The 18,607-nt window shown below is 36.1% G+C and overlaps 4 protein-coding genes and 1 long non-coding RNA gene across 12 annotated transcripts in view; 2 read left to right on the top strand and 3 right to left on the bottom strand.

The window, feature by feature from the left end:
• Mrpl45 (mitochondrial ribosomal protein L45) overlaps nt 1–2,126 on the bottom strand; it is a 29,716-nt gene extending 27,590 nt beyond the window's left edge. For 2 of the 3 annotated variants that reach the window (XR_013258713.1, XM_077416989.1), the window contains exons 1-6: nt 1,893–2,126; nt 1,250–1,570; nt 941–1,092; nt 743–791; nt 514–663; nt 137–435 (exon numbers count right to left, since the gene is read on the bottom strand). Coding sequence is in view for 2 of the 3 variants with exons in the window: in XM_077416989.1 (XP_077273115.1) it covers nt 148–435; nt 514–663; nt 743–791; nt 941–1,092; nt 1,250–1,570; nt 1,893–1,943 (1,011 nt within the window). In the remaining variant the exon portion in view is untranslated. Of the gene's footprint in view, nt 1–57; nt 436–513; nt 664–742; nt 792–940; nt 1,093–1,249; nt 1,571–1,892 lie in introns of those variants that run through there. The other variant, XM_077416990.1, reaches the window with a different exon arrangement.
• Nucleotides 2,127–3,304: 1,178 nt separating this feature from the next.
• LOC143903424 (uncharacterized) lies at nt 3,305–5,602 on the bottom strand. 3 transcript variants are annotated; one of them, XM_077416993.1, is made up of 5 exons: nt 5,323–5,602; nt 4,608–4,699; nt 4,364–4,544; nt 3,784–3,902; nt 3,305–3,732 (listed from the first exon to the last, which is right to left on the bottom strand). In XM_077416993.1, exons 1-5 carry the CDS (start codon nt 5,349–5,351, stop codon nt 3,410–3,412), a joined length of 744 nt encoding a protein of 247 aa, XP_077273119.1. In that variant the 5' UTR covers nt 5,352–5,602; the 3' UTR covers nt 3,305–3,409. The 3 variants fall into 3 exon arrangements, with proteins under 3 accessions (XP_077273119.1, XP_077273117.1, XP_077273118.1); XM_077416991.1 differs by having other exon boundaries at nt 4,608–4,789; nt 5,323–5,601; XM_077416992.1 differs by having other exon boundaries at nt 3,305–3,720; nt 4,608–4,789; nt 5,323–5,600.
• Nucleotides 5,603–7,148: 1,546 nt separating this feature from the next.
• Nucleotides 7,149–10,012, top strand: LOC143903496 (serine hydrolase-like protein). The gene is made up of 2 exons (XM_077417136.1): nt 7,149–8,230; nt 8,460–10,012. Exon 2 carries the CDS (start codon nt 8,505–8,507, stop codon nt 9,408–9,410), a length of 906 nt encoding a protein of 301 aa, XP_077273262.1. The 5' UTR covers nt 7,149–8,230; nt 8,460–8,504; the 3' UTR covers nt 9,411–10,012.
• LOC143903497 (uncharacterized) lies at nt 9,685–12,014 on the bottom strand. Of its 2 annotated transcripts, XR_013258724.1 has the most exons (4): nt 11,771–12,014; nt 11,244–11,367; nt 10,542–10,744; nt 9,685–10,457 (listed from the first exon to the last, which is right to left on the bottom strand). It is a non-coding gene; the product is annotated as an uncharacterized LOC143903497 (long non-coding RNA). The 2 variants fall into 2 exon arrangements; XR_013258723.1 differs by having other exon boundaries at nt 9,685–10,744.
• LOC143903494 (casein kinase I) lies at nt 12,014–18,402 on the top strand. 3 transcript variants are annotated; one of them, XM_077417133.1, is made up of 6 exons: nt 12,014–12,721; nt 13,937–14,046; nt 14,215–14,437; nt 14,528–14,821; nt 14,931–15,219; nt 16,380–18,402. In XM_077417133.1, the coding sequence occupies exons 1-6, from the start codon at nt 12,593–12,595 to the stop codon at nt 16,388–16,390; spliced, it is 1,056 nt and encodes a 351-aa protein (XP_077273259.1). In that variant the 5' UTR covers nt 12,014–12,592; the 3' UTR covers nt 16,391–18,402. The 3 variants fall into 3 exon arrangements, with proteins under 3 accessions (XP_077273259.1, XP_077273258.1, XP_077273260.1); XM_077417132.1 differs by lacking the exon at nt 16,380–18,402 and adding an exon at nt 15,462–15,728; XM_077417134.1 differs by lacking the exons at nt 12,014–12,721; nt 16,380–18,402 and adding exons at nt 12,766–13,449; nt 15,462–15,738.
• Nucleotides 18,403–18,607: the final 205 nt, after the last annotated feature.

Raw genomic sequence — 18,607 nt, 5'->3', positions numbered from 1 at the left:
TGGGGAAGTAATACATGTACTGATGCAAATTTTGCTGGAATATAAATGCACCTTAGATTATTGCATAAATTGCAATATATTTTATATTTTAACATCATACAATATAATATAAACATTAAGTAAACAGTTTACATACGTATTGCGAATTCATGATGATTGTGCACTTGTCACATCCTTTGGCGTATCTTCTGTTAATGTAGCTTCTACGGGATGCGGTTCAGTTGGCACGGGATCGTGTTTTTCTTTTGGTAGAACATATGTGCCTTCCGCTATGTCCGTCGGAGCCATCCAGGATGGTATAATCTTACCATGAATTCGCCATACGCCGTACTCATTAGCTAAATGCTTTTCGAATACTATGTATTCTAATACGTCTTTCCTCAGAATTTCGCTCCCTTGTATGAGACGGCCAAATCTATCGTAAATTGCTAAAACCTGTAAATCAAGAGGAAATTTTCGCATAGTTGTTTTGTGTCATTAAAAAAATGAATTATAAAGAATACGTTATTGAACCTGTTGCGTGTGGAATCGGACGGTAAGTTGTGCAAAAATGTTGTCTTTTGTTAGTACACTTGTAGTTCTTGCGTGCACGAGACGGGCCGGTTCCAAAGACTCTAAAAACTTCCAGTGTATAGTTTTGTCCATCATGTTGTGTGTTATTTTCTAAAAATGCAAGAAAATAACGTAAGTAACATGATGTTACATGATAATATAGCAAGGACACAACATTTTGAACACTTACAGGGTATGCCATTTCTGTGACATATTTTATTATCTCATCTTCATTTTTGCTGTAAAAAAATTTTTGTTTTACTTGGTAATATTGCTACAAAAAGTAAAGAAGACACGCTCTATGTATCGATTGCAATAACTCCTTTAACTTAATGTTTGCACTTATAAAAAATATAAAAACGTTATGTATTTTTCATTTCTCTCTTACGCGGCTAAAGCTTCATGTGCCTTTTGATAGATATCCAAGGCCTCTTCTAAAAAATATGCCGTACTGAATGAGTCATCAAACGATTTAATTTTTCTGATGGCCATTAAAGATTTGCTCTTTTTCTCCAAAAATGTAAACTTTTGCTTTGCCCCCTATATTTCAATTACAGAGTAAATAATTAAAAACCACACATTCTATATTATATTTTAAAACTAGCAAAACATTATGTATAATTATGTATTATTGTATATCTTATACTTTGCACAAATTAAAGATACAATATAAAAGGTAAGAGCAAAGAACGTGCACCTCTTTGGTAATGGCAGAATACTTTCCATCTCCTTCTGGAGCAACATAGGACTCGAAAATTGTTGAAGTAGAACTAATATAAGCCGGTCTTTCGTTCCAAGGTTTCTGCGGCAAGAAACCATGTTCCTTCATACGAGATCGTATTTCCTCCTTATCCAGTTTAGTAGGATCCTCATCCTTGTCTTCAAACGAAGGAAGTTTTATTTTAATAACTTTTTGTTTCCTTTCCTTCTTCCATCTTGGATCCCAGTGCTTAGCTATTTGCGCTACTTGTGTAAAGTTGGGGGAATTAATAGCAGCAACCAATACCGGTAGATTGTTCTGAAATAGATTTCCAGCCATTTAAATATGCATTTGGATAAATAATTCTCTGACTACATTCAAACACTACATATTCCTAATTTATTTATATTTTTTTATTTAAGATATCTCCTTAAAAACTGATAATTTAAATTTAAACAAACTAGCTTTCAAAAAAATGGAGTAAAGTAAGTCGGAAGAGATTGTGCTTTACAATTTCAAGAAAGACTGTGTCAATCTAAAAATTCTATGGGACTCAATAAACTTAAACAGTTAAATGAGAAACAATTAAATATGTTACTGTATATTTCATTAACTTTCAAAAAATGGAGCAAACACGTACCTGTACAAATTTTCCGTAAGTAAACATCGGACTCACGCATCTTAACAACATTTTCGGGAATTTTACTATTTGAGAACTGTAGGAATTACAAAAAGAAAAAAACGATTATTCAGCGCGTGTTTACTAATATCTTCATTAAATCTCGTGTTTATGTTTCACGTTCACGTTTCAGGTTATAGTCATAACACACGCCGCGAATAATCGCCGACCGTGGACAACACACTACACAGATATATGACCTTTGACTATAGTCTTGCATCTACTATGACGGACGCCTATCCCGCATCACGCATGACGCATCACGTGACCGCAGCCTCAGCATGAAAATTGATTGGTCCATATACATACATTAACATGTGCATAGGAAATAGACCAAACAATTTTCTTAAGCTGCGATTTCATTGGCCGCGTTCAGCAGACACAACTGTTGAGTTCGTCTTATCAACACTCTGCGTTGATTGGTTGGTTCTAAAAGTAAGAGCCAATCACGTTCGACTGCTACTCAGCGGCTTGGTCTGCTGAACGCGGCCATTGACGCTAGAAATTTATTCCTGGAAATTGGAGAAAGGAAATGGATAGCAGTCATGCCTTGAGAGATCTTGGTAATTGTGGCACTAACAATTCTTCTCGAGATGCCATAAACATCAGAAATGAATTTTGCGATTATTTTAACGGCGAGGGTGCTATACCCTAGCAGTATCTTCAATAGCAGTAATTAAAATTATCATCATGGATTTAAATGAAATTAATTAAAAAAATAATAATTTGTTCTAAGGATGTTTCGACCGTACAGCCTAAGCTAAATAATCGTAACTTTATTTGAGAATTTCTCAAGAAAAAAATAAAGTGATAAAATTTAAAAATCAGTTAATATTTATGGAAAATAATGAAAAATACTGATAAAAATATATGACGTTTGGGGGGAAATGGTAATAATCTGAATAAATAAATATTATATTTGATATTTTTTCTATCATTTTGTATGTCTAAATTGTATGTCTTTTCTATCATTGTACATCTAAAATAACTTTGCAAGTTTATAGTTGATATACCAAAGATATACCAAAGAATTGTTTAAACATTGTTAAATCTTGCTTTAAAAATCTGTTATTATTTGAATATGGCTATACATCCTTAAAAAAAGGACTTTGAAATTTTTTTTGTAGCTTAATGAGACAATTATGCTTGACTTTTTGACATTTTAATTCAATCAAAATTGTATATATAAAAAGCAAGAGAGCATTAAGTCATTTAATTAATCATAAATAGAGACTACAATGATACTTATTTATAGTATATTAATAAAATTATCATTATACTGCTTTAAATATAAATTTGTATTACACGTGTACCGTTTTAATATACGCAACTACATCCATATTTTGAAGAAAAAAAATAAAAAGATAAAAAAATTTAAACCATAAATTTATTTATTTTGTTAAAATTTAAAGCTAATTATGCTTGCATTAAAAAAAATATAAAATGTGTTGTCGGAATAACATCCAGCTGAAAGAAATTTAATTATTATTTGTTTCTTCCTGTAGTCTGGAGAAGGTCATTTGGACGATATCCTGTAGAGTTCGCATTTGTAGTTGAGGCGACATTTTGCGCAAATGTAATGCTGCTGTTTGTAGCATATGATCTACCTCATCAAATGGATCATTTATATTTGGTAGTGCAACATTTTGCGCCTTTTCCCGTCTCTCAAAAATTTGGATTAGTTTATCCAACGGATTCGTAGAAGCAACTGATATATCGCTATCAATAGTGGAATTGGTATTGAGTCTTCGCCTTTTTCCACTCGTAAAAATACTTGATAAGATTGGCGCTGCAAACAAATCTTTATATACAGTTGATATAAAAAATAATAATAATAAAACAATGATCATACTTTCTGTGCTACTACTGTCATTTGGATCTATGTCAATCGGACTTTGTACTTGAGAAGTTGACTGGTCCACCGATTTATCTAATAGCTCGTTCTCTGTGCTAGAAATATTACTCGATGTGCTACAATAAATGAACAAAGTAGGAATTACAGAAACAAATTGTAGAATTACAGTAATTTTATCACTGTCTAATGATATTCTTGACACAAAGAATGAACAATTTTAGAAATTTGGTCGAGTAGTTGCCTCAAGATCAAGTGCAAAATCTGTTTGACATGGACAACATATGCAGTAGCTGGGATAGTATAATGGTTGTTATTATTATTGCTATTGTTGAAAAATAATTTAATAATAATAATAATAAATAATAAATTAAAATATTAAAAATAAAAATAGTTGGATTAATATTATTATTAAATAATTTTCAAATAATAGCAATAATAATAACAGAACCATTATACTACCAGAGCTTTGTTGTCCATGCCAAACAAAATTTGTAATTTGTATTTGATCTTGAAACTGATGTCCATCGTTGTGTTGTGCCAGGAACATTACTTTATAATAATAACAAAAATCAGTTACTTCTTCGATAAACTGGTATGACGAAGAAACTCCATTATATCATAGTGCTTCCACTTGTGACGGTTCTCATTTTTAATCCTCCCAGATCCACTCGGAAGGTACTGCTCAGACTGAACAATTTTGCGATATGTATCGCGTAATGATTTAAATTTCTGCTGTACAGCAATTGTGTCGAGTACACCTAGAAAAATCAGATTTTATCATATCCAACTAATCCAACTGTATTATATATTTATTTATTTACCATTCAATTCATCAGCAACTTCTTCCCAGAGTCGTTTCCGGGTTTTCTTGGATCTCTGGTCCACCGGTTGACTAATGTCCCACAGAGGCCTTCTATGTTGGACAGCCAAAATTAAATGTTCTTCCTCTTCTACCGACAATTTTTTTGAGGCCTTTCTTTTGGAAGGAGTTCTAAATTTTTTACTGCCAACAGCAGGTTATAATTGTTATCACTGATGAAGGCCACATTTAGAGCCGAAACGTTTGAATGTTTTGAATTTGTAATATAAGATTTTAAGCACTAAGATCGAGCTTTGTTTGCTAACCCATCCATTGAAATTGTTTATACAGGGTGTACCATAAAGACCGGATCAACTCTTAAAGGTAGATTCCTGAGATCATTTGAAGAAAAAAATCCTAATGCCAAAATGTCGAGGCTGCCACGATCTTAGAAATCTACTCTTAAGAGTTGATCCGGTCTTTACGGTACACCCAGTATAAGCGAACATGACTAACTAATTGTTTATTATTAATTATTTAACATATCCAACTAATCCAAACATAGCTCTATCCCTCTACAAAAGTTATTTTAATCACTCATATATTTGCAGATATATTCAACTAACCTAAAATGTAGAGTTATCATAACTTATTAATACCCTAAAAAGCGGCATATTTATGCACAAGAATAATCAAAATATTCCATATCTACCATATAATATTAATATATTACTTACTTCATTCTCGTTGTCATATATATATTCATTGTATAACTGTAAACCACTGTAAACACCTTTGAATTTTGCGGCACGCTGAAAAATAAGCTAAGACGGTCTGGTTTGCCGCTGGTTTCTAGCGTCAATGAAATTAAGTTTCACGATCTGACGCTAGCGTCAAGCAAAGAAAGCTGGATTTTCTCAGCTTTAAACGTCAAAGCCAAAGCGGCGCGAAGACGCCGAAATTTTGACGCTGTTTTCCTTTTCATGAATTTTAATTGACGCCGGCGTCAATTGTGGTCATGCGACCGTCTTGCCGCTGAAAATGAGGGTCGAGCGTCAGCATGAAAAGGCACCTTATTATCACGTGACCAGATTTGCGCATATGATCCATATGATGACGTATAAAAAATATAATATTAATAAAACTTGCCCGTTATACCATTAATCGGGTTTTATAACATGAGTAGTTAATTGCGTAAAATGTCATATAAACGCTCGTTAAATCTGGTTTTATAGCACCAGTTGATATAGAAAACGTATAAACATAATAGTCTACACAGATTATTAAAGCAAGTTCTGCAGGTTTAATTAATAATTAACATGAATGCAGGCCTCTTATTTAATACAATTTCATTATTTTTAAAATTATGTTTAAAACATTATAAGATAAATAAACTGAATGTTCATGCTGATAATTTCGCAATAATTATATGTATATTAAATGTATATTATTGCAAAATTATCAGCATGAATATTCAGTTTATTTATGTTATCTCTATAATTATAATATTTTAAACATAATTCTAAAAATAATGAGATTAAAAATTGTTTTAAATAAGAGTCGCCTGCATTCATATTAATTATTAATTAAACTTGCAGAACCTGCTTTAATCTGTGTGTAGACAATGTTCATACGTTAAAAAAAAAATAATATAAGAGACAATTCAATCATTTAGTAAATGATTGAATTGTCTTGCTCTTATTTTTTTTTTTTTATCAGCAATAAATTCGTCGAGCAAATGTTTAATGTGCAACGTTTTGTTGTATATATATACTCTAATTTGACTTAATATTATATATATATATTTTTTTTTTTTTAATTAACCTTCCATAATTGCGATTTGAACGATTTGTCGGTTTTCTTCTTTCCTATTTGTATTTCCGACCAACTTGAATATTTATCGAGCCCAATTTCTAGCATGATGATAACTCTCCTATGATTATTCATTTTTACCTTATAGTCATTGTTATCTAGTATAATTAGTTAGTTATTTATTCATTCGCCTAGAAGAAAACAAGGCTGTTTTAAGGCTGATCTACAATGTGCTCTTTGCTTTCTGTTTTTAACTACGTTTACGCGACCGTTACTTCTGTAGTAACTTACGATAATTTATCGTAAGTTACTACAAAATCCCGTTTACGCGAAGGAATTATCGTAAGTTACTACAGAAGTAACGCTCGCGTAAACGTAGTAATAGTCGCAAAGAAGTTGAGCAAAAAACAGGAAGCAAAGAACACATTGTAGATCAGGCTTTAGCATCACAAAACAGCTACAATGTGCTCTTTGCTTCCTGTTTTCTGCTCTTAACCTCTTTATTGCGACTATCTCGTATTTTTTTGGCCGCAAGGGGAATTGATCCGCGCAATTCCTTGGGCCCAACGCACCCACGGCATACCGAGTTCGGTACACCGCGGACATACACACACAATTAGGCTGGTTTCACATGGGACGTAAGATGCGTATGCGTAACTTGCGTCAGCCAATCAAATCGTCTCAGTATTTAATCGTATCATACGCGTATAGTAGCTGAGACGATTTGATTGGCTGACGCAAGTTACGCATACGCATCTTACGCCCCATGTGAAACCAGCCTCACACATACGCACAGTCATATACATAATCAAGAGAGGGACTCTGACCAATCTTCCCCTCTCTTGATTGTCTCAAAGGTGTCTTCCAGTGTGCGAGATGAAAAGGAATTTTACATAAGGGATCATAGTCCAAAGAGAAAAAATTGTACGAGGAAAAAAAGGAATACTTAAATGTGCGAGATAAAAAAGAAATTTTTAAGGTGGAAGAAAGCATAGGGAATCATCGTAGACCAAAGAGAAAGGATTGTACGAGGAAAAAAAGGGATTATACAGGATTGAAAAAAACCACGATATAAAGTGGAAAACACTTAAATACGCTATATAGTCCTAAGGAGGGGCTGAAGACGTCTATAACTCCAACCGGAATTTACAAAAAAAAAAAAAAAAAAACCTATCGTATTTCGCAATTCCATCGCGTAACGTAATGTTTCTTAATTTGTCTCTTCTGAAATTCGTCAATTTTTATCTTGGGCGACAGAGAACAAAAAACATATCGCGTTAACGCGACGGAATTGCGTAATACGAGATAGTCGTAAAGAGATTAAAATAGAAAACAGGAAGCAAAGAATACATTATGAATCAGGTTTTATAGTGGAACAGCTAGTTTTTCACGTTGTTGAACCGACAGTCTCATATATCAGGCCGCGAGTAAAAAACTTATCAGTGTCAAATACATCTGTACATCGTGTCCCTCTTTAACGTTCGCCAGCATATATGACTTTCTAATTTCTAGAACTTGTTCCCTAAAAGAGATAACCTCCACAAATAGGGCATGATGACCTACTTGGAAGAAACGAAGAAATGATTAAAATAAAAAACAAGTGTGACTAAATATTGGAGGGGGAACTTTTTGCTGCAGGTTTTATATACACAGAATTAAGTGCGTGAATTTATTTCCTTCCTCCGCAGTCGACTCGTAGCGCATCGCGGTCGCGTTTGGCAGCCGAGATTTGTAGCGAACAAGGAGGAATTTTATCATTAGTTTTTGTGAATCTGTTTAATCAGTTATTGTGACATGAATTTCATGAACTAATCCAAATTACGTGCGTACGAGGTGAGCTCTATTTGATTTTTCCTTCTTGTAACTCTTTGCTGTATACCTTTTCTGTTTAGAATTAAGAAGTACAATTATATTGAATGTAAGAAAATAAAGCTAAAAAGGATTTGTAATAAAAAAGATTTAGGTTTGCAATATTAGTTATATTATTAGTACTTAAATCTTAAAAACTGCATGCTCTATAAGTATGCAGTGTATAAAACTATTAAAAAATGTATTGTTTCAGTGAATAAGATTTCTTTATCTTGTTCAGCAAGAGTAACTAACAAAAATGGCAGAGCCAGAACAACAATGTACGGAAATAAAACTCTCTGTACCCTGGGGTCACGTTGCTGCCAAAACCTATGGCTCTCCCATAGGAAAGCCAGTCTTACTAGTGCACGGTCAACAAGATAACTTGGGATCTTTTACTAGACTGATGAAGTATTTGCCAAAACAATTATTTTATTACGTATGCATAGATTTACCTGGCCACGGATGGTCGTCACCCTTTCCATCTTGGATGATAATAGACATAACAGTTTACGCACACGCATTATATTTCATCTTAGAAGCCCTGCAGTGGAAAACGTTTATTTATATAGGACACAGTTTGGCAGCGCAAATAGCTGTCATGTTCAGTATTTTTCAACCAAATAGAATCAGGAAGTTGATTTCTCTTGATGGGCTTCTTATGGGTCCTCAGGACGTAGATTACGTAAAACATTTTTATACAACGTCTACACTTTTGGTAAAAGCTTATCATAAAACCGAAAAACCGCAGTCTTACACTAAAGCAGAAATATTACATGCTCTTAAGACTATGAGGATGTGTTCTTTAAATTCCGAAGCTGCTGATGCGCTGTTTGAGCGTGCAGTTACGAAAGTAAATGGGAATGAGAAGTATATATATAATAGAGATTTGCGAGTAAGACATTATCCTCTTTTATTTATGAATATGGATGAATGTCAGAAGTTTAATAACAAGCTTTCAGTTCCAATATACCTCTTTCTTCCATCTGACGGTGTTCTTCTTCAATACGAAGAACTTAAATTAGCGTTGAAAACGATAAAAACTAAAACCAGGTTGGAAATAATTAATACAGACGGAAATCATGACGTTCATAATAATAATCCTGAAAAAATCGCGCCATTTATATGTGAAATATTGAACAGTGACAATTTTAGCAAACTGTAGACAATTGTGTGTACGCGCGCGTGTGTGTGTGTGTATATGTATTAACAGATTGCTTATTTAAATTAGAATTTTTTCATGGAAAAAAACAATTGATAATGTTCTCTAATCTAAAAGATTTTAGAGTATTATTTTATATATAAATATTATATATATATATATATATATATATATATATATAAATTGTATATGTTATTATAAATAGTCCTAATATTACGCATGGGAATTAGGTGGAATGAGTCAAATAGTTGATTAAAAAATATATATAATGCGCATATAAGTATACTGTATATCTATATTTGTACTTCTTGTATGCACTTTACATATTACAATGTTAATATTTATTCACTGGTGAGGTAAGGTATATTGTAAGGTAAAATAGTTTATTCTTGTAAATTTTTACAAATTTAGTATTGTCATTTTCACTAAACCTTTTATTTGGTGGACTTTAATTTTTACTTCTTTATCTCTCAGAATAATATTTCTCAGTTCATTTTCGAGGACGATTGCCGTATGATTCATGAAAGAATCATTCTTCTTTGTATCATGTATGTGATATGGACTGAGCTGAACCTTGTACCAACATAAAGGCATTTTGTAAAATTTTTTCTTTGTTGTTTATTTCGCCAAAATTTACGATAAGGAGGTTCGATGGCTTCATCGGAGGGAGTAGTGGGACGCGGGGGTTCTGGAAACAGCGCACTAGCGTTTGAAGTAGTGGGAATGAAGGGGATTGCTCTGATTGGTCGCCGCGTGCGTATAATGCGTGCTGCTGTTCACGTCGTTCACGACCGTGGCAGTCTAGCAAACGAAAAATCAAGCGATATTATGTTTTAATAATTAATTTTTCTACGAAATGTGCGGTAACCTTCCCCTTTCTTTCGCTCATTTATTTGTAAATTATTAAATTACATGTGCATATTTTTCTTTCCTTATCATTTGCATTTTTTCTTGCACTTATTTCATTCTGAAGGTATATGCAATATAACATTTCCCATAAAAACCTATGATAAAAATGCAGCCAGTTTCATGACATTTTAATATGTTGTTCTGGAATGCAAAATAGAATTATGCGAATTTTTTGGGAATTTTTTACCGTCCCGTTTTGAAAAAAATCTAATCCAAAAATTGTACTTTTTAAATTTTTGGATGTCGGATCGTCGTACGTCGAACATCGGACGCAGTGTGAATGTGAATCCTCCATAAGAGCGTCAAACGTAGTCACGTGACCAGATTTGACGCTCGAATCCATCGTCGAGCGTCATCGTGAAAATCGCGTTCAGCAGACACAACTGTTGAGCGTCGTCTTATCAACACGCTACGTTGATTTGTTGGGTCTAAAAGTAAGAGCCAATCACGTTCGATTGCTACTGAGCGGTTTGTTCTGCTGAACGCGCCATGTATACTTTTATTTGAGCAAAATAAGGCTGGTATTCACAGTCTTCAAGACCGTCTTAAGTAATGTCTTAAGACGCTAATACGGCTCTGTGATTGGTTCATGACATCTTAAGATTAAACTTAAGACGGTCTTAAATAACTATGAATACCGGCCTAAGATACCAAACTCAGCCAATCGCCAATGCCGCACCAATAGTACCACGTGACCATTGTTCCCCCGCCCTGAGGCGGCTTCAGCGCTTCACCCTCCGTGGTTCCGGCTCCTTATTTCTATCGGCCTGTTTTCTATTGCTAAACTGGTTGCATCACTAGTTCAGAGTTTTTTTCTTCCAATGTGGAGTAAAAAAGATAAACTCTGAACTAGTACAGTCAATAATGCAGCAATAGAAAACGGATCCCGTGCTGATGACGACGGCGAATAAAGGCTTTTGAACGTACCTGAACAATAGCGTATAAAGATGTGGACAAGTAGCACGAGGTTCCGGTACGTCAGTATCGTAGCCACGAAGAAGCGACACCCTTGACCCACATATCGTTCCAGATTCGCCGAATTATAACTAATCTATTAGAAACACGTAAAAATTATTTAGATCCCATCTCGTTTGAAATTCCGCATCGATTTCGACGTGAGCTACAAGTCGTCGATCTGCCGATTCGTTTCTCGAGGGGAGCTTTCATGAATATTAAAGATATATTACGGAATGATCCAACAGTCGCATAAGTAATATATGGTAAGAAGAAAAAACAAACAAAAAAGCGTCGTATAATCTATGTTAATTTTTGTTGTTTAATGCATTACAATTGTATGCGTACATACGTATGAAATTGCATGGCAAAGATAAAACCTTGGATTTATTCTTTTTAGCTGAACTTTTCGCACAATTTATCTTTTCTCTTTTTCTCTTATACGTGAAAAGAAAAAAAGAGGAAGGCTGAACCGTGCAAGAGTTCAGCAGGGTTCTTACCTCGGCGATACGTTTGGCGCTCGTGGCGCCCGCGGCGCTCGCCGCCGCGCTACGGGCCTGAGCCTGAGCGCCGTGATACCGGCGGCGTCAAGCGAGCGACTTCACGCGGCTGACGCGGCTCAGGTTCGTGGGCGTTCGCGGCTCGAGGCTGATCGCGCACGAAAGAAGTCACGACGAATTATCGCGGATCTCGCGCGCGAAACGTCACGGCGCGAACATATCGGGCGACGTGCGGCGTCGCGCCGGTGGAGTGACTCGATTGAGCGGCAGTGCAGCTGTCCCCCTGCCCCCTCCGCGTCCCCCGCGCCGTCGTTGGCCGTCGTTCGGTGACGCATCGCTTCCGGGAATCGTCAGTCGCTGTCGCTGCTCTTCGTGCCCACACGCCGAGAGGGAAAATGTCGGCGCGCTGTCGACGGGGCTTGCCGTGCCGTTGCCAGTGAACAGCCCGCCCGTGGACACGTTACGACGATCGCATCGCGGCCCCCCGGCGACTCCGACTCGCCCGAAATCCGGCCCGCGAAGCCCCATACGCCACCGGCCGTCGCTTATACCCTCGATTCGGCTCGACCTTCGCACGCGCGCGAGAGAAAGAAAGGGAGCCAGCCCGAGAGCGAGAGACGGCGTGCGAGTAGGAGATATATATATCGCGGGAGAGCGGTGGCGGTGGAGCGAGCGAAAGACGGCGGTAGAGGGACAGAGACGGCGAGCAGGTGCAAAACTTACACCGCCGTGTAGAGGTCCCCGCGTTAAAGGTAGCGCGAAGGGAAGAGCCGTACGGGCGAGTGGAGGTGAGAGAGAAGGCATACGGAGGCGAGCAGTGACATGGCGTCGTTGGCGATGTCAATAGCGAAGAGTGAGTTTATCGTGGGTGGCAAGTACAGGTTGATGAGGAAGATCGGCTCGGGCTCCTTCGGCGACATTTACCTCGGCATCAACATCTCCAATGGCGAGGTAAGGCCATCCCAGGCGTCTCTCTCGAGGCCGTACCTGCGCGACCTACTGCTGGACTGGCCAGCCAGCCAGTCAGCTCGGTTCCCTCTGTGTTCGCGTTTCCAGTTTCCCGTTTCCCGTTTCTCGCTTCGTTTCGTCTCGTTTAGTGCTCGATCGCGTTTTCCCTTCCTTCGTACCGATCCTCGGTTGTCGAGATCCAGAGACATCGGAGTGATCGGACCATGCGAGACGAGACGGGCGCCGCGACATGTCGATAGCTACGTCGAGGCAGAGGGATCCTTCACCTCTTCTGGCCGACGGTTTGGGGACGCGACCGCGATGTCGCGAGCTCGCCCGCCGTCGACGATTACTCCGCGGCGAGCTCGCGCGCGAGTGACGTACGTACGTACGTACGTGCGTATGTACAATGTACATACGTCGGGACGCGGTTTGAGATAAATATAAGCAGACGCTTGTCGTAACAGCGACGATTATCGGAATTTCGCGTGCGCGCATGTTTAATGATTTTATTGAATTATCGAAAGCACAGGCGTTTCTCACTGGCTCTCTCGCTGGAACGAGATTGAACAGACGGTCGGAGTCCGGGCAACTAATTTTGGCTTTCTTAGCTGGTTACAGTTTCCCTTGCAGATAAGGAAAATCGTATTGACTATCGAGAACACAGTAAACAATGACAGGGCGATTTAAGTCTTCGTTCCGTTTGTTTTGCAAATCCGCTTCCTTTGATGGTACTGTTGTATGTTGCACGTTTTATCTTAAGCGACATTTACCTATGATCCATATATGATGATACTTTTCTCTCACGGTATAACAAAAAACCAATATATGAGGATAATGATATATCCTGTTGGGATACCATGGCTGTGCGTGTGAATAACGACGAATAAGAAATGGAACTTGAGATTTAGATAAAAATGATATTAAATGAGAATTGAGATATAAACCTAGTACATTAGCTCTCATTGTCATCAAGAGGGACTTATTCTTCTATTTTTCTAGTATTTTCAAGACTTTTTGTGGATTTCTATCTATTGTTATTCTTTTAACGCAAATATACAGTGCTTAAGAAACAAAGGAAAATTAGAATAGCACAAGAAGAAAGAAATCACAACATTATTATATCATTCCATTTATTTGCATTTTGTTTACGATCTTTGTGTTGAATAAAACTTTGCAGGGCAGTTCGATAACATGTAACATATGTTTACATTTCAGGAAGTTGCAGTTAAGTTGGAGAACATGCGTGCTCGGCACCCGCAGCTTCTATATGAATCGAAGCTGTATAAAATATTACATGGTGGTATAGGAATACCACACATACGTTGGTAATTATCACGTTCAGTTCTTCACATTGTTTGGCATTGTATTCAGTTGTATCTACGTAATCATAAAAGGAATGTTTAATAAATAATTATGGGATTCGTATTAGCTGAGAGATTAAAAGTTGCTGTGAGCCAGACGCAGTCAACTGACAGAAGTTTTCCTCTCTTTAGGTATGGCCAAGAACGTGAATATAACGTTCTTGTAATGGATCTTCTTGGACCATCTTTGGAGGACCTTTTTACTTTCTGTTCAAGAAGGTTTACAATTAAGACGGTCTTAATGCTGGCAGACCAGATGATTGGTAGGATTGAGTATGTCCATTGCAAACACTTTATCCACAGAGATATAAAGCCAGACAATTTTTTAATGGGGATTGGGCGACATTGTAATAAGGTACGCATTTCAATTTAGCCCATTCCTCCAATGATGCACGTCAGAAATGAACCGTGCGTCATTAATAAATTACCGGAATGACCGTTTCAGCTGTTCCTCATCGATTTTGGATTGGCTAAAAAGTATAGGGATAGTCGCACGAGATTGCATATAATATATCGCGAAGATAAAAATCTAACGGGTACAGCGAGGTATGCTTCTATCAATGCGCATCTTGGAATTGAACAGAGTCGTCGCGACGACATGGAATCACTCGGCTACGTTCTTATGTACTTTAATCGAGGATCGTTACCTTGGCAAGGTCTCAAAGCTGCGACGAAGAAGCAGAAGTATGAGAAAATTAGTGAGAAAAAAATGTCCACGCCAGTAGAAGTCTTATGCAAGGTAAGGCGCTAAAGAATTTTTTCTTCATCTTCATTATCTGTATTATTATATTGTGTTATGTAAACCTGTATTATGTACATTCGTAACATAAAGATTACCATTTTTTCAGGGATTTCCTGCCGAATTCGCAATGTATTTAAATTATACGCGAGGTCTACGCTTTGAAGAAAGCCCGGACTACATGTATTTACGCCAACTTTTCCGCATACTTTTCCGTACATTGAACCACCAATATGATTATACATTTGATTGGACGATGTTAAAGCAAAAGGCAGCAAGTAATAACATTAGCGGTGGAGTATCAACAGCTGGACCAGGTCTTTCTCAAGGTGCTCAAGGTGCTCAGGGGCAAGGACAAGGGCAAGGTCAAGCACCAACTCAGGCCAACGCTCAATCAGGTGCAATCAAAATTTCTCAAATTAATTTTTCGCAGCATGTCAACGTATAGTCTATAATTCCTTTAGGATTCACGTATATCTCACGTCATCATTTCATATTCAGTCGTAACAATCATCGTGGGGTTATCCTTTAAACTTTAAATTGTTGAAACTTGACAAATTAGTGTTCTGTATCACTGTCGTTAACTCAAAATTTATGTTTTTTGGTTATATTGTTTATATAAATTATCATTTTTTAACAGCCAATTTCAACCTTAAAAGATGGTTGGAGTCCTCCACAAAACTCAACATTTCGCTTGGCACAAATCATTCTTCCAAGAAGCAATAACTCTGGGGCTTATTAAATGCTTTTTCCTTCTTCCTCGATGAGAAAATCGGCACAGCAAAAAACTTTTTTGGAGAAAATATTTTCTTTACTATTTACTAATAATAATGACTGAAACACTAATGGAAATATAAGTATGCTTATACGCTAATTAACATTCGTTTAACGATTAAATCTATCTCATGCTATTGAATATATAGATCTATGCCAAAATTTTTTCTCTTATATCAAAATTTTTTAACGATATTTTTACGGAGGAAATATCTTATATTTATGGAGATTTTCACATTATTTCTCTCATATATTGTTTAACGTTTCTATCTTTATTACTATTTAATAGCTCTTACATCTTAAGCATCTTAATAGTCATGATTCTTATAGATTCTGAGTTTGTTTTTTGAGAATACTGTTGAACGATTTGAAACAATATATCCAAATTTGTTATATATATATATATATATATATATATATATATATATATATATATATATAATTTTTTTTTTAGTTCTGTACACTAAACTTGAGACTTGTGTTTACTAATGTATTTATTATCTTTCCACCCATATCATTAATTTAATTGGCGAACTTTAATGTCTTCTACTGAATTTTAAATCGATATCGATAATGTTTCTTGCATATAATGCAAAATTGTATAAAAACAAGTAGCACTTGATTTTGTTTACACATTTCATCGTCATATGATGCGAGAAACAAATGGAGTAACATAAAAGCAAAGAGAAAGCTCCATTTGCGCGAATCACAAACATATTATCTATAGCAGAATTAAAAAAATATATAATTTTTATAATTTCAAAATTGATTTTATTTGTTCCAGGAGCGCGCTAAGACTATAACTCCTCATTGTAGCAACAATCTTGATCGCGATCACTAAAGTGTTTCAAACGAGGTACCGAATTTCTTACAGAAGTTATCATTCAAAGAGTCATATCAGTCAACACTCTAATTTCACACAAAGAGGAGAGTGATGTAATGTAACTACAAATGTGCAGCATTTGCGCATATGTGACATAGGGAAACATGATTGTATCACATATTTACTGAACTACATGTGGATGAGATGTAACACAACTTAGAGTTTCGGCTGATTGAACTTTTTGGACTTTGAAATCCGAGTGAGAGACCCAGCCAGCCAGAAAGTGGCTTGTTCTTATTTTGTTATTACGTATTTAATTTACGGTTGGTAATTATTGAAAATAAAGATTCTGTTGCCCCCTGAGGAAGATTAAGGGCGTATATATATTATCAGGCTTGTGAATATAATATGGGTGATTTAATTCACGAAATTGTGCAACTTTCATGGAGAGAAAGAGAGGACGTTCTGACCATTCTTGGATGCTCGCGTTAATCTGCGAAGCGTGTGGTGTAAAATTTTATATCTATTCTACAAACAGAAAAGAGATATATGCAAAATATATGAGTGTTTTGTGAGAGTATGAGTACTACCGTGGCAAACTGACATTCTGCTTCCGAAATTCTGTTTTGTCTTCAATATATGGCGTGATCGGCATCCACTAGCGTGTGTGGAATGTTGAGAAAGTGTTAATATTTTTCTTATCGAGGATAGAGTATGTCAATAGTATCAAAGGTACTACCATTGCACATACTTTTGATACGTTTGACTGGAATAATTTTTTTTTTTTTTTTTTTTTTTTTTACAAATGAACGATTACGTCTCTCTCCGATTTAATATTGACAAGTTAAAGTAATATTAAAGATACCTTAATATTAAGGCAACAATCTAACTTTTAAGTATGTACCGTACTGTATTGAGTAACGAGTACTCTATCGAGAAACGAACAAACGACTAACGATTCTATTGTAGAAATATCCCTCGATTTACTCTCTTTCTGTCTGTGAATATGTTTATTATAAGTCGCAGAAGTTAAACAGTCGTTGTGTGTGTGAAGGAGAAGAAGAAATTTTGAAATAGTGGAAAGTAGTTACAAGCTTACTTTCATCTAGATAATGTGAAAAAAAAAGTTATCTCGTGCGGAAAGTATTCCTGTAACTGAGGCTCTAGGCTGGATAATTCTTCCGTATAGTTTTTAATAGCTGAGACTGTGCAGTAGCTATTTCACGTGCTGTTGCTTCAAGATTAAGTTTGATATTTTGTATACACATTTAAGGGACTTCATACTTCATCGACCAACGTTCTTCGTACATGCATACACACGTACATACCGAGAGAAGTCGCCTCGAACAGTCAGAATACTTATTTGATATCGGCAATTGCTAAAGAACTATCGTTTCTATTCATATTGTTTAAGATTTTAGTTGTATTATTCATTCTAGCTGCTAAACTCCATATTCTGCGAGCATTAGTTTCCAAAAGAACGTTACGATCATACACCTTTAACGAATACGAATAATATTAGCGTGTGTCACACGTCCTCGTCGTGGAAGGTACTACCAGTCGTCCGGTCAGCTTTAAGTACGATTGCAATGATGAATTCAACTGAAATCTTAAAGCTTATTATATCCGAAGAAGCGGATTACGCTGCCTGGCGGACACACCTTTGAGAATATAAAAAAGAATTATAACCAATAACCATCTTCGATTGAATGCGTGGTTAATTATTATTATTATTATTATTATTATTATTATTATTATTATTATTATGAAGGGGATAAATGAAAGTGTAAAAGTGCGCATCAACATGTGAGAATGAATGAGCGAGTCAGTTAATAAAATAACTAACGATATATGCACTTAAGTACTATCCGCTGTGTGTATGTGTGTGTATATACAACACATGTGCATGAGATATATCGCGAAACGTATGTATATACATATGCACATACACATGTCTGTATGTATAATAAAATTGTGACAGTAATTAAGGCATACCTTATTTCATAAATATTTGAGGAAATACATCAACGGTTTACTGCTCCTTTTATCTCTACAAATAAAAAACCTGGAATATTGTACTATAAGTTTTTGTTTCATTAAATGTTAATCTTGCTGATGATATTTACCGAGATCGGCTGTTGCCTATAATATACATATAGCAACAGTGAAAGTGTATATGATGTTTGGTC

Source organism: Temnothorax americanus, unplaced genomic scaffold (assembly GCF_048541705.1).
Source record: "Temnothorax americanus isolate GAGA-0224 unplaced genomic scaffold, ASM4854170v1 Scaffold47, whole genome shotgun sequence".
NCBI classification, from domain to species: Eukaryota; Metazoa; Arthropoda; class Insecta; order Hymenoptera; family Formicidae; genus Temnothorax; species Temnothorax americanus.
This window is presented reverse-complemented; position numbering and strand designations above follow the sequence as displayed.